General features: G+C 39.6%; 1 protein-coding gene across 1 annotated transcript; it reads left to right on the top strand.

Annotated features, from left to right (window-relative positions):
- The first annotated feature begins 129 nt into the window (after window positions 1–129).
- LOC5506606 (hypoxia up-regulated protein 1) lies at window positions 130–17,904 on the top strand. Its single transcript, XM_048731984.1, has 28 exons — window positions 130–264; window positions 938–1,012; window positions 1,535–1,596; window positions 1,754–1,785; window positions 1,870–1,948; window positions 2,419–2,510; window positions 2,894–2,956; window positions 3,391–3,467; window positions 3,566–3,638; window positions 4,531–4,586; window positions 4,935–4,990; window positions 7,079–7,130; window positions 7,229–7,301; window positions 7,662–7,731; window positions 8,163–8,279; window positions 8,715–8,849; window positions 9,177–9,259; window positions 9,507–9,553; window positions 11,085–11,170; window positions 11,716–11,906; window positions 12,333–12,538; window positions 13,087–13,151; window positions 13,533–13,802; window positions 14,413–14,552; window positions 14,965–15,175; window positions 15,596–15,814; window positions 16,140–16,314; window positions 17,064–17,904. The coding sequence occupies exons 2-28, from the start codon at window positions 940–942 to the stop codon at window positions 17,381–17,383; spliced, it is 3,123 nt and encodes a 1,040-aa protein (XP_048587941.1). The 5' UTR covers window positions 130–264; window positions 938–939; the 3' UTR covers window positions 17,384–17,904.
- Window positions 17,905–18,061: the final 157 nt, after the last annotated feature.

The following is an 18,061-nucleotide window of genomic DNA, read 5'->3' as shown; positions in this document are numbered from 1 at the left end:
ATTCAGAATTCATTGAGTACACACTGTTTTTTTATAGTCTCAACGGGGCCCCTGTGTACTTTGCTTCGCAGTCCTGCTGACTAAACTATCGCGGGCATCTGCCGGCATCACTAGTGTCTAGTCTCGCTCGTAGCGTAATTGACCAATCAGAGCTCGCCGCGTGCGGACACTTGCCTGTAAATGGTGGAAAATTTTTCACTGTCATCACACAAATCTACGTACAACTGGCCAAAAATACGCTAAAACCACACTTATAAAATATAGGTAAGTGTTTGATGGCTATGATTTTCAGTATTTTGAGTGAAAATGCTGGTTTGAATGCCTCGGGTATCTCTGTCTTGATCGGAGCGTACTCCGTCTTTCAAATGTAGCTACCGGCGAATTTCCCTGTGAGTTTAAAACTGAATTTAGTGTACCGGATGTAGAATGAATCACAAATATACTGATAGCTTATACTAAATTCCAAGAACGCTCCATGTGGAATTGGGATCGTATATAACAAAATCATGTGCACGAAATCTAAATGGCTTTTTGACCGATTTTTTTCCCATTCATTCTCAGTGTTTTGAAACACACCGTCAAAAATAAAATATTCAGTTGATCACTGGGAAGAATTAAATAAGTCTTATAAAAACGCTATCTATATGGATAGTGATTGATGCACTTAACCCAATAGCTCTGCCTTTTAGTGACTCTGTATTTGTAAAACAGTCAAGTATTTCATCATAGCAGCTGGCTTTGTAACCAATCAAAATTGGCCACTTTCTCAATGTCTGATGTAACAGATATTGGAGACATAATCTCATATCCTTAAGTGTTTATTTTTAATCACACATGTTGTATTATCTAGTGCATTACCTCAGAGACAAAAGTCCAATTCCATTATTCTATGCTTATGTATTCACAATTCATTAGTTTCATTGTTTTGATGTTTCAGGCATGCCTTCTGTGAAGGTGTTGGTCAGTTGTGTTTCAGCCTTGTTAGTTCTGTCATACTTCTTTGCAGCATCAGGTAAGTAGCAATGAAGATACAGTAATCATAAGATTAAGTATCATATATTGCTGATGATAATGATTTAGTGATGATGATGATGTTGGTTAACATAATGATAATGATACAGTATTACTTAATGAAATAATGATGTTGGTGGCAGTGATAGTGCTTATGATATTAATCTGCGCTTACCATAAAGATGATTGATGGTTGTCTCAATAATTTATAGGTCATGGGGATCTTGGTATGACTTGTATAGAACATAACCTTATAATGTGATCCTCTAAGTGATATTGTTTTGACTTTTAGATGGGGATCATGGTATGACTTGTATAGAACATAACCTTATAATGTGATCCTCTAAGTGATATTGTTTTGACTTTTAGATGGGGATCATGGTATGACTTGTATAGAACATAACCTTATAATGTGATCCTCTAAGAGATATTGTTTTGACTTTTAGATGGGGATCATGGTATGACTTGTATAGAACATAACCTTATAATGTGATCCTCTAAGTGATATTGTTTTGACTTTTAGATGGGTTGGCTGTCATGTCTGTTGACTTAGGAAGTCAATTCATGAAAATTGCTATAGTCAAGGTATGAAATAAACATTTTTGTGATTATTTTAAAGTAATCATTTCAGACACATTTTTAACTGCAACAGTGAAATGGTTTGCTATTCTCGTCTGCTACATACATATGTACATAAGATTTTGTGGCAACATTTTAAAGTGTTTTGTTTATTTATCAATAGCCTGGTATTCCTATGGAAATAGCCTTAAATAAGTAAGTATAATCATTACTTTGTTTTTATTTGATTGCTTTTTATGTTATAGCCATGGTATCATTGCATTACTTTACTTTTTCCAGGGAGTCCAGAAGAAAAACACCTATGGCTGTGTCCTTGCGTAATAAGGAAAGACTATTTTCTGATGGAGCACTAGCAGTGGTATGTATTATTGAAGGAAATATCCAAATTAGATTATTAATAAATAAATATATTAATTAAACAAATGAAACAAATGGAGCTACTCACTATAACAGTACAACATGGTTAAGCCAAAAGCATTTGGAGGTGTGTTGTTGCTGCCATGTGATTGATGTCTGGCTAATAATATCACCAACTCAACTGCGTTACAACCTAAGATACCAGCTAAAGAACAACCTGAATTGTGAGCCTCCCTTTTTTTATATTCTCACACTTCAAACATAGGCCTATCTATAATTTGTTAATCCCTTCGAATCCATGTCAAGCCGAAATACTGTAAAAGCGTGGTATTTTGAAAGAAGAGAAGTTTGCCAAATTTTTATAATGTGAATGGAAAAGGCAAAGCAGTATTATCAATTTTGATTATTACTTTGATTTCAAGAGGTCTTTAATGTAAATATGAGATTAATGTTGATAATTTATTTTTCCAGTCTGTTATGCACCCTGACAAATCTTACATCTATCTCCATGATCTACTTGGCAAGAAACTTGATAACCCCCATGTTAAGAACTACCAACAAAGGTAAATAATCTCATAGGTCTGTTTGTTAATACTCTTTTTTCAATTTGCAAGATCATCTGCAATAAGTTTTATCCTTCTAGTAACACCTGCAGCCGGTGGAGTTGGGGGATTTTGGGGAATCCCCTTCGTTTAGTGTGTGGTCCATTGAGATCATAGAACTATAGTACTACTGCAGGCTAGCGGGAGGAGGGAAATACATTAATACAAAAAGTCTCCCTTCTAAAAACACAATCAATACAATATGTACAGTAGTTGAGGAGTTTTTTGTGTCCAGTATTAGAAGTGGGTATAATTGTATGTAATAAACCAAGAGATGCAATTGAAAATGTTTGTTGTTTCATGGTATTTGTTATCATGACTTAGACTGTTATTATTTTCCATAGATTTCCATGGTATAAATTAGAAGAAGACAAAACTACCGGCAATGTGGTATTCAGACATGACAGGTGAAGACTGATAATTTGTCAATACTGTAGCTCTTATAACAAGTGACTCCAATAAAAAGTTCATGAAACAACATTGAAGCAGAAAACCTTTATACCATCACATCATGTTTCATGTCTAACCATATCCTGTTTTGATTATGCCTACAGTATATGAGCCATCAAAAATCACATTTGATAACACATATCGTTTGCCATTATTTTTATACCTAATATCCATGTTTATAAAGAAACATTTTTCTTAAGTAGAAGACAAAACTTCAGACACATTTCTTCATGTTTTTTCCTTTAAGTCATTATTTTTTATTTTTTATATGATGTTTTGTAGGCTTTGAAACTTGAAACATGTTTTCATTCTTTGACAGTTTGTACAGTAAAAACACTTGTTTACAATGCTAGTTTATTTAATATTGTTCTTTTTTTTTCTTTTATGGCAGTGATGTCACATTCACCCCTGAGGAGTTGATGGGAATGATCCTCAACCACTCGCGATTCATAGGAGAGCAATTTGCAGGTAAACATCTGTCATCTTTACATGTTTTATTTGCTTGTGGATTAACAGTATAAAACTGACATTTAATAGACATAATCTAAAATTGATTCTTTCACCAGATCACCCAATCAAAGATGTTGTCCTCACCGTCCCTCCATTCTTCAATCAAGCAGAGAGAAGGGCTCTTCTCAGGTATTCCCAAAATACTAGCACATATACTTTTAGTGTTTGGGTGAGAATGACATTGGTAGTTGTACCAATGTACCAATATACGAAACACCCTGCCATATAATTTCGTTCAATTATATGATGCCTCTTTCTTTAGAAATCAAGGTGAGCAATTCTTATTCTGAAATTGTTCCCAAGATCGACAAAAATACTTGGATAATTTGCAGTATACATATTCCTCCCGAAGGAGTCATTACCGAGTCGGTTCGCGTTCTTGAATAAACAAATGTGGCTGCATCACAAATAGTGTAGACTCAACTTAATGTCGCCAGGCTCATGATAAAGAGCGTTTCTGCTCTTGTAAGATATTTCTTTCGTTTGTTCGATATATTCACTAAGGAATAACGTCCTCGGTATGCTCATCCCGGTTACAGAATTCCTATTCTAGAATAGGAGTTCTTAAACCGTTGATGTTGGTGAATCAAAACTGAAGAGTGCCGCTTGAAACCCAACGCTGATCATATCTACCTAAGGGAAATGCTCAGGACCACGTATTGTGCCCTTCTGGAGCTGGGAATCACTAGAATTGGTGAACATGTGCTTAAGTGAGGCAAGTTTTCGCCATGCCAGCAATTTTTGTCCTGGATTTAAGGGATGATTGGATAACTCTTGACAAAAATTGCGGTTGCGGACAACTTTTGCAGTGCTCAAGTAGCCCGTTGACAGCTCGTAATCTGATTGGCTCAGAGGGGACAACTATTGACCTCGGGGGTAATTCGAGTTAGTCCATGTTATTTTGAGCCAGTCCATGTTATTATGAACCACTGTTTTTGGTAATTGTGAGGCGATAATAGATCAAGCAAAAAGTATAGGTGTACTGTATTTACCTCTCACTAATCGTTTTGTTCTTTTTCAGGGCTGCCGAGTTAGTTGGTCTAAATGTTCTTCAGATCATGAATTCAAACACTGCAGGTAATAATAATTATCTTCCCAGGTCAAGTTTGGTTACAATACAGTTCACTAAACAGAACTAGCTGGGGAAAGTACAGTTTTTATAAGGGACTTGAAAATCATGTTCATGTACACAGTATTGTAGAGTATCCTGTATATGAGAGTCCTGTATTTAAGATTTTTATGTTGTCAATTATGGTAGTACACTTTGAAGGAGAAACAGAGAGACATAGGGGGGGGGGGGGCAGAGATAAAAAATTGCAATTTGTTCAGTGCCCCACCAACCCTTTCTCTTCAGCTATTGTAAAAAAAGTTTTGCTGCATTTACAACTTTCCATATTGTGCTTATATGATTTCTTCTTACATCAGTGGCCTTGAATTATGGACTTTTCCAGCAGAAATCCTTCAATGATACTCTTGAAAAGGTAGGCATTATAACCACAGTGAAACAGCCATGAACAGTACTGTAGAGAGACACGGTCACCCTCTCCCTTTTTTGTCCTTTGCGTTTAAAAAAAATGAATAAAAAGTGAGTGTTCAATTCCTATGATGGTGATTTTGACTCAGCACACTTCCCCTTTAACAACCCCCAGGATTTCAGTTGGACTCAGAGCTCCCCTTGAAGTGCATCTGAAGGAATCAAGCAACATCACCCAAACCGGTTTATTTATCAATATTTAACATCTCTTATACTAGTTGAATTACTCTTACCCAAAAAATATTTTTTGCAGTCAATTCCAAATATTCTAAAGGCTTTCAAAAGGTGGGCATCTTGAAACACTTACTACACCAGTCCCCTCACGGTCAATGCTCGAATTGGCGCGAAAGTATCACCAAATAAGGAGACCTTTGAGAAGCAGAAGATTATGTTGTGCGAGAATAACCATAATAGAAATCACTATATTTCATACGTTGTCTTTGAAAATGAACACCTTAAAATCTAAAGATAATTTGCAGATTGTTGGGTGGACATATTTGAGTGATATAAACTAGAAATTGGGATCTTTAGAGTGGTTTTTCCATCAAGTTTACAATGCAACACGGCGCCATTGCTGCGATACAAAGTTTTTACACCTTATAAAATGAGGGCCTGGGTCCTTTAGGTATTTGAATGGACAACATTTTATTTGAATGCCATACTACCTTGACAACTAATTGAAATGCTAAAGGACCCACATTCTTGGCCATTACTTGCACTTTACTTTAGTAACATCTTGTTTTCCAGGAGCATCGCCTGTGTCTTCCTGTCTCATAGTAGAAATGCTAAAACTGCTGAACGTGTTCGGTTTTGCTACTATTGCTTAAGATAACAAACTATTAGATTGCGTGTTATTCTATCTGATTAGTCTAAATTCATGGCATTGGTATGCTTGATATGATTTTGTAACCAATTAGCTCACAGGACAGGACTGAACATAGGGCCATTGCTGCGATGTGAAATTTAACACCTTGTACAAAATGAGGGCAATCTCGCTAAAACCTGGGTCCTTTAGGTATTTGAATGGACAACACCTTATTTGAATGTCATTTTACACTGACAACAAAATGAAATTTTAAAGGACCCATGTTTTCGACAGATACAATAATAAATACTTAGCAATGATTTCACAGGACGCAATTGTATGTGACGTTCTCGATGACACTCATCCAAGCAATCGAATGCATCCAAGCTCAAAATATGCTTAAGATTGAATTCAATAGATATTTCAGCTGGGATATATGGATAAAATGTCATACAGTACTCGATTATTTGAAAACACTTGATGATATAAGACCTAAGTTACGAAAAATTGGTTAGTTGCATAGTCATCTTGGGGATTTTTCTTTGGAAAACATTTGTAAACAGCCCTGACATGACACCAACGCGTGCGCGATTGACAGTTGGTAAAGTAAAAATTTCAAAAGCAATTTCACAGCTTAACTTACTTAGTTTTATGTATTTTTCAACTGTTTAGTTTTTGTGTAGTAATTTCTTTATGAAAAGAGGTTATCCACTTTCTCATGACAACTCACAAGCGCTTTAAAATTCACACATTTTCCCGAGCGCGAGCTTACAGAGAACATAGAATAAAATGCAACGCCAACTTTCGCACCACGTGGCCCGCTATCAATTTCTCGGTCAGCGACAAAGGTGTTTTACAGACTGGCCTACTCAAAAAATAGAAAATCCGGGATTTGTAGAAAAATTTTTTTGGAGTAAGAGCGTTTCTACTGACATAGGTGATATCAGATATTGATTAATGAACCGGTTTGGAGGAAGTTGCTTTGATTCCTTCAGATGCAGTTTAAAGGACCAATTTTTAAAAGCCTGCCCTCCCCGCCCTTTGGGTGGTTAAAAAATTTAGGAGCCACCCCCCATGTACCTTACTTCCATCCCTTAGTGTATTTTATAAATACAGTACTCCCTATAGTATAATAATCTTTGCCTTACCAAAGCATTTCTAAGCTTTCTAATTATTTGTGTGCGTAATGTCTAATGTATTTTGATGAATGGTTGTGGTCTTTGTTAACAGCATTTCATGTTCTATGACATGGGAGCAAGTAGTACAGTCGCAACCATTGTAGGTTAGTTACATGTCTCCATGAATTTCTTGAAAGTATAAAAGAATGACTGACCTTTAACTATTATCCATTTATTTTAACCTGTCTTATTACCCTCTTAGGTTATAGTATGACAAAAACTAAAGACAGAGGAATAAGTGAAACTGCTCCACAACTTGTTATCAAAGGGATAGGGTGAGTACGATCCAAAATCTCACTATGGAGGGAGGACGGGGGTGGTTTACTCCCTTTTGGGGTTCCATGGCTGGTGGAAGCTTATGAAAGGTCTTGCACTGCTTCCCCACTGTTTGTGGGGGTGGGGGATGGGTTGAACATACCAAAGGGTCGTAATACAGACTTGGTGGAGGCAGTGGGGAGGGGGAGGGAGTGAAAGAAAGAGGGAGGATACACTAAAGTTCTAGTGGTAAAATAAAGAAAAGTATCAAATTGTTATTTCTAAGCATAACAGTAAGCGAGGCTTTTTAAACTCCAACCTCCACAAACTCTTTTTTGCTTTTTTAAAATAATTCAAATACTCACTGTATTGTATGTTAGGTTTGATCGCACACTCGGAGGCCATGCCATTGATATGCGTCTGAGGGACCACCTTGTCCAACTCTTTAAGGTAAATCCACAAGGAACGTCAAACTTCACGATCCTTACATGGTTCCTATTCCTTTCCCATTGTCATCATAGGTAAATATACCTAACTGTTTTCTGTTAGCTGAATGCCTCATGGCACATAGGGCCTTTTACAAAACTCCCCCATTTCCCCCTCTATCTTCTTCCACAACTCGCACCTCCTCCCAAGTGCCACATCTACCATCTCTCCTCTCTCTCTCCGTTGTCCTCCTCAGTGTCATCCATGGTCTTACTTTTCTTCGTCATGTTGTTCTCACCTCTTTTTTGCCTTAGGATATCATTGATAGATATTATTGCCTAGATAAAACTATCAACATTTTTTTAAATGAATGATGAATAGATACAGTGTTCTCCTGTTTTGCTATACCACTCAAATATCTTCATAAAAGCATGTCTAATGTTCTTGTCTTGTAGAAAAACTACAAATTTAAAGGGGAGGTGACACAGTCTTCCCGTGCTATGGCGAAGTTCTACAAGGAAGCCTTGAGGGTCAAGCAAGTGTTGAGTGCCAACAACGAGATCTTTGCCCAGGTAAGAGAACCTTGCATTGTAGATATACTCTGGGACCTAGACAAACACTGGGCTTACAAGAGCATAGCTAGGGGTCAACAAAAGCTGTGTATTTTCTTATAAGAGTATCGCCAGCTTAGCTATTTTTTTATAATATATAACTTCTATATGACTTCTGCGCACCTTGTTAAGGGATTCCTGATAATCCTAATTTTAATGAATAATTCTGGCGTTTTTATAATATGGAATTCATGATAACGATGGGCAGTATTAGATAGGTGGTTTATTATTCCTAGATCGAGGGTGTGTTTTGATAAGTCGTGTATTCATTCATAGATCGAGTGTGTGTTTTGATAAGTCGTGTATTCATTCTCAGATCGAGTGTGTGTTTTGATAATTTGTGTATTTATTCACAGATCCAGTGTGTGTTTTAATAAGTTGTGTATTCATTCACAGATTGAGGGGGTGTTTGACGGCAAGGATTTCCGCGTGAAGGTGACTCGTGAGGAACTGGAGGAAATGTGCCAGGACTTGTTTGACCGCGTGGCTGGCCCCGTCAACAGGGCGCTCAAATCGGCCTCCATGACTATGGTGAGGGCTGGCCCTTTTTACCGACTTTTTTTACTACTTCTTTACCTTGTCGTGTGTCATAAGGAAAAACTGTAGGGAAAAAAAGAGCAAAAAATCTGAAATCAGTTCCACGTAAATTTACAGGGTTTTTTTTACAGGAAGAAAATTCCAGACATTTTGGTGAGATGCGAGTAATTTTCGCCATCTTTAACCCTCAAAAAGAGGGTATGCTTAACTGGCATTTCAGAGAGCCCAATGGGTTGGATGACTATGGCGAACACTTCCCTGGTTAAATAGAGGTCTCTAAGAACTTTACTGACTGTTGTATGCTTTTTTTGACCCGTTCAGAATGATATAGATAGCGTTGTTCTGGTTGGTGGAGGAATCCGTGTACCTAAGGTCCAGGATGCACTTCTCAGGGCTGTCAAAAAGTAAGCAGCTAGTATAAGATATAAGACCCATATAAACAGTGCAAGCATCTCTGCAGGGCCCGACGAAGCTGTACTGCTTGTGTCCCTTTTTTGGATGATACTCGGAAATAGCTTGTACTGTGGCCTGTGGCCAACGAAGGAAAGCTTGCCCATAATACTGCTGAAGTTGGCGCTTTTCCCATAAAATACATCTATACCCAACCACTTTTGCGATTTTATTTGACGTGTTTATGTGTTGTTTTTGTAGACCAGAACTAGCGAAGAATATCAATGCTGATGAAGCTGCAGCGCTAGGTATGCCAGCACGTCTGCCAATGAATTATGTCCAGAGGTTTTGTCTGTCAGTGAATGATATCTAGAGGATTTGTCTGCCAATGAATGATGTCTAGAGGTTTTGTCTGTCAATTAATGATATCTAGAGGATTTGTCTGCCAATGAATGTCTAGAGGTTTTGTCTGTCAATAAATGATGTCTAGAGGTTTTTTCTGTCAATGAAATGATGTCTAGAGGTTTTGTCTGCCAACGAATGATGTCTAGAGGATTTGTCTGCCAACGAATGATATCTAGAGGATTTGTCTGTCAATAAATGATGTCTAGAGGTTTTGTCTGTCAATGAAATGATGTCTAGAGGTTTTGTCTGCCAACGAATGATATCTAGAGGATTTGTCTGCCAATGAATGTCTAGAGGTTTTGTCTGCCAACAAGTGATGTCTAGAGGTTTTGTCTGCCAATGAAATGATGTCTAGAGGTTTTGTCTGCCAATAAGTGATGTCTAGAGGTTTTCTCTGCCAATAAGTGATGTCTAGAGGTTTTGTCTGCCAATAAGTGATATCTCGAGGTTTTGTCTGCCAATGAATGATGTCTAGAGGTTTTGTTCTGCCAATGAATGATGTCTAGAGGTTTTGTTCTGCCAATGAATGATGTCTAGAGGTTTTGTTCTGCCAATGAATGATGTCTAGAGGTTTTGTTCTGCCAATGAATGATGTCTAGAGGTTTTGTTCTGCCAATGAATGATGTCTAGAGGTTTTGTTCTGCCAATGAATGATGTCTAGAGGTTTTGTTCTGCCAATGAATGATGTCTAGAGGTTTTGTTCTGCCAATGAATGATGTCTAGAGGTTTTGTTCTGCCAATGAATGATGTCTAGAGGTTTTGTTCTGCCAATGAATGATGTCTAGAGGTTTTGTTCTGCCAATGAATGATGTCTAGAGGTTTTGTTCTGCCAATGAATGATGTCTAGAGGTTTTGTTCTGCCAATGAATGATGTCTAGAGGTTTTGTTCTGCCAATGAGTGCTATCTAGAGGTTTTGTTCTGCCAATGAATGATGTCTAGAGGTTTTGTCTGCCAATGAATGATTGTCTAGAGGTTTTGTCTGTCAATGATTGAAATCTTGAGGATTTCTCTGCCAATGAATGATGTCTAGAGGTTTTCTCTGCCAATGAATGATGTCTAGAGGTTTTGTCTGCCAATGAATGATGTCTAGAGGTTTTGTTCTGCCAATGAATGATGTCTAGAGGTTTTGTTCTGCCAATGAATGATGTCTAGAGGTTTTGTTCTGCCAATGAATGATGTCTAGAGGTTTTGTTCTGCCAATGAATGATGTCTAGAGGTTTTGTTCTGCCAATGAATGATGTCTAGAGGTTTTGTCTGCCAATGAATGATTGTCTAGAGGTTTTGTCTGTCAATGATTGAAATCTTGAGGATTTGTCTGCCAATGAATGTCTAGAGGTTGTGTCTGCCAATGAATGATGTCTAGAGGTTTTGTCTGTCAATGATTGAAATCTTGAGGATTTGTCTGCTGACCTCGCCTTGTATGGTTTTACCAGGTGCCGTGTACCAAGCAGCACATCTCGGCAAGGGCTTCAAGGTCAAGAAGTTCATCATCAAAGACGCGAACATATACCCAATACAGGTAAGCTAGAAGAGGCCAACATATACCCAATACAGGTAAGCTAGAAGAGGCCAACATATACCCAATACAGGTAAGCTAGAAGATGCCAACATATACCCAATACAGGTAAGCTAGAAGATGCCAATATATACCCAATACAGGTAAGCTAGAAGATGCCAATATATACCCAATACAGGTAAGCTAGAAGAGACCAACATATATCTAATACAGGTAAGCAAGGAAGGCCCTAGCCAACACCAGTCTAGCATAAGGGCAAAAGCGATGCAACAAACCATAACTTCAGACGCACTTTTATAGCATATTAAAGTATATTATATTGCGGAATGAGCTGCGTCTTACACAAGGTTTGAGACGTTCGAAACGAAGGTAGTCTGTTTTCTTAGAGTCGTATATCATGCCATTTCAACCTTGCGTTGATTTATTTCTTTGGTTTCACCGCTTTCCAATACCCTCTTACACATGGGTTTGATACAGTAGCCTTTTTTTAACATCCAAAATACCAATATGAGTAAGATGACGAGCCTGAGGCGTATGTTTGCCGCCAGGTCTCGTTTAGCCGTAAGGTGAAGGCCGAGGACGGCACCGAAAGCACGAAGCACGTGAAGCGCACACTATATTACAACATGAACACAGTGCCTCAGAAGAAAGTCATGACGTTCAACAAGCACATCGACGACTTCCAGTTCCACGTGTCGTACAACGGGCTGGAGGACTTGATGAACCCCGCGGACCTCGCGTGAGTATGGCTATCGAGCCGCCATTTTGTCATGCGTTGTGCGAAACATCCGGCATTTCCATAGGCTGATTTGATGTTTGAGTGGATTTGGTAAACGGAATGAAAAACTTTTTGGTGGTCGTTTTAAAAATACTTTACATAATTATTTGTGCTATACGTTAAACGTAACAAATGTGCCACGCAATCCGTTTTTACCGCGGTTACTTCCAAGTGTGGCTATGCTATTATGCCTGCTTCCATGCCGAAGCTAGATTTTCTATGACTTGTGCTCCTTGCTGCTAAGGTGTTTGGCCTATGCTAGGCTAAAACTACAGTATTTCGTATTCGCAGGATGTTTGGCCGATGCTAGGCTAAAACTACAGTATTTCGTATTCGCAGGATGTTTGGCCGATGCTAGGCTAAAACTACAGTATTTCGTATTCGCAGGATGTTTGGCGAGTTGAATGTGTCTACCGTGAGCGTGAAGGGCGTGGCCGATGCGCTGAACAAGCACGCCCCCAAGGGGGAGTCCAAGGGGATCAAGGCCTACTTCAGGCTGGACGAAAACGGCCTGTTCAACATCGACAAAGTGGAGTCCGTGTTCGAGAAGATGCCCGAGGACATCGAGGACGAGAACGAGTCCACGTTATCGAGTATGTATGGACAGATTCGGGTCTCGTTAAAGATAAATAACTCTCAAGTAGAATCAGATCGAGTGAACGTTTTCATAGAATCAGTGCTAGAGAACATTTTCAGAATGTTTACTATACAGAACTTGTACAATAGCATGAAGATAGACAAAACTAAAACTTATCGGCGAAACAACCAAGGGTTTGTCGGCGAAGCCATCAGCGATGTCGGCGAACTAGTTTGTCAGAGAAATGACCGCAATTCACGTTTAACACTCGATAAGCTTTGAAGCCAAGTGATCCCCAAACAAAGGGATTGTAAGGACAGTGTTTTTTTTTAATAAACAACGCGCGTATGGCATGTATTGACCCGTGTAAAGAGTATGTGTCGTATGGGCCATGTGCTAACAAGCTAACATGTATATCGCCTCGCAAGAGAAAGTAACTCCTATCGTGATATTCAAAGAAACTGAGCAAAATTTCCATTTGCCATATAATGTGTAAGATAAACGTTGAACTACAACAGTCAACACAGTTATTCATTCCATTGGTTATATTTTGTTGTCTTTCAGAACTAGGTAGCAAGATAACCAGCTTCTTTTCGGGATCCAACGAGAAGTCAGACGACGCGAAAGAGGTACCGTGAAAGCACTATAAGAATATGGCGTCTCCTATAGAAATATAAAACATATAACCCTCCTTGTTACAGCGTACCTTTTTTCAGGATTCGAAAATAAGGGAACGTCCCGCAAATCTATGACAGGAAAGGAGGATTTTTTCTATGTACCTAGCACAATCCTAGTCAAAGAATACGACGAAATTGAAATTGTAAAATTTTATTTGGAAAAACGACTTACACAGACGAAATTCTCAAAACTATCTGGAATTTTATTGTTTCGTTTGAATGCAATAAGGACACTGTTTAATTTGTGTCAAAGGCTTGCGGTTAACACTTTAGTTTATAGTATCATCCTCGTTACTATCCCCATTTGAATTACGAACAATTTTTTCTATCAAGGGCTCGAAGGATGCCAAACCGGATGAACCCAAAGATGAGAAATCAGATGACGTAAATGAAAAACCAAAGGATGAGGAAGCAGAGAAAGAAGAAGATAAGAAAGAGGAGAAGAAGGAAGAGGAGAAAAAGCCGGACGAGAAGAAGGAAGACGAGAGCAAGTCAGAGGGGAAGAAGGAGGGAGACGAGAGCAAGTCGGAGGGGAAGAAGGAGGAACCCACGGCTGACAAGGACAAGAAGGCAGAAAAGGCAGATGGCAAGGAGGCACCCAAGGTAAGCCATTACATTAAGATGTTCTTGAGTGTCTGCTCGTCGTAATCACTGCAAACGTGCAATAAGCGACACATTTTAGAAATTTTGCTAACATTCGCAGTGTTGTGCCATATATGATTAGATGCTTTTCGTTTCTTCATGGTTGAATTACCATTTAAACGATGGAAAATATAAGCTTCTGGATTTTTTGTACCACGGGCATATATTTCTTTATTCGTCACCATTGATTTACACAGGAATGTCACCTAATAGTTCAGTTTCGAATTCCACTGTACCTGCTGGTCATAGGCACTGATAACTCGTTAACACAGTGCAAGCCTCGGTTTTAAGTAAATCGTTTGCAAATACCAGCGAGATCATGAAGTATTCACAAGTCTCTGCATTGTTTTATTCCAAGTTCAAGAGGATGTCCACTGGTACACGTATGAATTTGCCTCAAATCGAGGCTCACACTGTATTTTTGCGTCCTTAGTCTGTAAGTCCAGCGGGAACTAGAACTGGGAACTAGAAATTGGGCTATTGATAATCAGTGACGAGAAGCGATCAGTCAGATCCAAAGATAAGGCTCCTTCAAGGGAGTATCTTCATGAACCTATTGTACTATTTCCAGGATGCAAACACCACCGAGGAGGCACCGAAGAAGAAGGCTCCATCCAAGCCAGTCACCGTCCGCGAGACGCTCACCATGACCGTGGACCTTGAGGACGCTGTTCACCCATCACACGAGGACGTCGAGAAGTCTAGAGCCAAGTATGTACTTCGTTATTCTCTTTTTCTTTACTAGGTGTTTTGGGTCCGTGGGGAGGAGCGAGTTACATTTTGTGGGTAAAAGGTTTATAATGCGTGCTTCTGTGGCCTTTTTGACAGTTTTAGGAAGTAAGCTAAAAGGGTACGAAACATTATTCGAATAAGAATACAATGGAAAAAAATGCTTCAAAATCAAAACTTTGAATTTCAGATCCTAAATGTCTTATAGTTTTAACTATTTTTTGCTCAACCAAAGAGGTTGGACATTTCAATACCTCTAAATTGGCCAAGAATAGATTTTGTAATTAGATTTCTTCACGTCTCGTGAAGGACGTATGACTGGCAGAATTCCCCTTCACGTTCTTCAGAGTAGCAGTCAATTATAGTAACTCACCAAGACTTGCTTCTCGTACAGACTGGTCGAGCTCCAGGCACGTGACGACGCCAAAGCAGCCAATGAGCGAGCTAAGAATGCTCTGGAGTCGCACATCTTTGGTGTCCGTGATGAGATGAATAGTGAGCTCGGAGAAAAGCTTTCGACTGAGGCTGAGAGGGAAACCATTTCTGAAGCTTTAACCGCAGCCTCTGATTGGCTGGACGAGGACGGCTGGGACTCCACTGCTAATGTAAGTCTAGAGGGTGCGGGGAAAAAACTATGTTTAAACGTAGTTTTATGTAAAAAAGGACAGAATCGAAGAAACATCGCGTTCGCACACATGACTTTTCCTTTGGCCTGCCAGAAGATATTGTTTAGCTGCACAAAGATCTTTATGTAATAGGAACTGAAATTTATCTTAATCTAGTCTAACATTTTCATTGGAAATGGTACATGGAAACATGGAGCTTGAACGATTTTCTTAGGGATTAGTTTTAGAAGTTAATGTTTTCTTGAAAAATACGTCTTGAATGCAGTTTTTTTAATAGTGACCCAAGAAAAGTGGCAACCTAATTTGCATTCTTTAAGAACATCGAGCGTCATCGCATTCAAGGTTTAGCATTTCTTGAGGAATGAGTTCACTTACGCTAACGATGACATCCTGTTTCAGGTTTATAATGAGAAGCTCAACGGTCTGAAGAAGATCTCAGCAGATTTCAGACGTCGGATGAAGGAGCACAAGACCCGGCCAAAGGCATTAGCAGCACTAAACCAGTCTCTCAACCTGTCATCCACTTTCCTGAAGCAGGTGAAGAACATGACGGAGAAGGACGAGATCTACACGGGCAAGGACCTCGAGGAACTGGACAAAGTGAACAATGAAACCAAGGTACGTGGGGATATGACAGTACACAGCCCTGGATAGTACGGGCAGTGGTAGACTATAGGACAGTCATAGGGCAAGCTGTGGGACGCTAAAGGGAGCAATGAAGTTGATAGAACGGGCAGGTAGAATGAGGAAGATGAGGAGGCAAAAATGATATGACAGCTTTTTGTGTCACAGGCAGTGCTCTGTTAATTCGTCTTACTCTTCAAAGGTGTTTTGTTTTCAGATTGATACTGTTCTTGTTGGCTTGCCAAGATGCTGCTTACTAAGCTAAATCAAATCCTTTATCATATGATAGCTAAACCATCGAAAACTTTTTTGCTTTAAGGAATGGCTGGAGAAGATGACCAAGAAGCAGGACGACACCGAGCCCCACGAGGCGCCTGTGCTCCTCACACGAGACATAGAGCACAAACAGAACAAGATCGACCGTGAGCTGCTTTACCTCCTCAACAAAGCCAAGTATTACGTGCCCAAGCCAAAGCCGAAGGTTAACGATACAGGTAAAGCGTGCTAGCCTAGGTCACTAGTTAGCCAAACCAAGTATTACGTGCCCAAGCCAAAGGTTAACGATACAGGTCAACAGTGCTAACCTAGGTCACTAGTTAGCCAAACCAAGTATTACGTACCCAAGCCAAAGGTTAACGATACAGGTAAAGCGTGCTAGCCTAGGTAACTAGTTAGCCAAACCAAGTATTACGTACCCAAGACCAAGGTTAAAGATACAGGTAAAGAGTGCTAACCTAGGTCACTAGTTAGCCAAACCAAGTATTACGTACCCAAGCCCAAGGTTAAAGATACAGGTAAAGAGTGCTAACCTAGGTCACTAGTTAGCCAAACCAAGTATTACGTACCCAAGCCCAAGGTTAACGGATACAGGTAAAGCGTGCTAACCTAGGTCACTAGTTATCCAAACCAAGTATTACGTACCTATTTACGTACTGGTACAGCGTGTTGAACAAAGGTTAACGATCAAGGTAAAGCGTGTTGGTGTAGGTCATCATTCAGCAAAGCCAAGTATTACGTGTTAACCAAAGGTTAGCGATACAGGAAAAGACTGCTAACCTGGGTCATTAGTCAGAAGCCAAGTATTTCAAGACTATTAACGTACAGGTGTTTTAGCCAAGGTCATGACGTGTCCAAACCCAAGGTTTGCGTGTTTGTCTAGTTCGTTAGTCATAGTGGGAGCTTTACATTCCTACATACCTCTTACATGTGAATTTACAACTGAGAACATGTTTCCTTTTTTCAGCCAACGCCAACAATAAGTCATCCAGCAACACGACGAAACCAGAAGACAAAAGCGATGATAACGGCAAGGGATTCTCGCAAAAGAAAGCGTTCAAGAAACACAAGACGCCATCAGGTAAAGATGACGAACTGGACGAGAAGGACAAAGATGAGAGTAAGCCGAAGGACGATGTTGCTGAAGAGAAAAGTGACGAGAAACCATTACCTCTTGGAGAAGACGCGAAGGATATCCCAACAGAACCAGCGACCGAAAAACCAGAAGAGCCAGCCCCCACGCCAAAACAAGGCGAGGACACGCCCAAGAAGTCTGACGAGCTATGACACGGCAACAATCTACTAGCAGGAATAGTTTACTAATATTGTACAGCGGAAGTTGGCCCCAATCAAGATGTGAGAGTAATTTATTGTTCAAGTCGTCGAGACTTGGGATGTTCCATGCTGGGAATAAGAACAATATAAAGGGTACTTGTGGCACTATTGGCTCATGGTATTTGCCGTGAAAGTGTCAGGGTATCCATCAAAGAATGATCATATGCTCGACCGTTCTTCGGCTTCTAGTTGCGCTTTGGTCTTACGAGCTCTCATCATTCCTTTAATACGAAGGATGCGCCCATCGCATTCAGTCGTCTATGATGATGGTTATGCAGAATAAAAAAAAAACACAGATTGCATGCCGATGCGTTCCTATTGAAAACAAAGTATTCTTGAATATTGCACTTGTAATATGCTCTTGTACTAAAAACCTTCTATTCACACGGCGTGCCTTTCCGCCCAGTTCGGGACGCGTTTTGTACGGTATCGATGTACGGTAATAGGACAAAATAAATTAATTTTATTCCAAATAATGATACTTTGGTTGTTGTGTTGCAAACAATACCTATTTAATAATTGGATGTTTTATATTGTGACGCGCGCAAATGGGGGGGGGGGGGGGGGGGGGGAAGGGGACGTAGACAAACGTCGGCATCGTAGCAAATATATGCAGCGCATCCAGTAAAA

The sequence above is a fragment of the Nematostella vectensis genome, chromosome 9 (genome assembly GCF_932526225.1).
Source record: "Nematostella vectensis chromosome 9, jaNemVect1.1, whole genome shotgun sequence".
Lineage (NCBI taxonomy): Eukaryota > Metazoa > Cnidaria > Anthozoa > Actiniaria > Edwardsiidae > Nematostella > Nematostella vectensis.
This window is presented reverse-complemented; position numbering and strand designations above follow the sequence as displayed.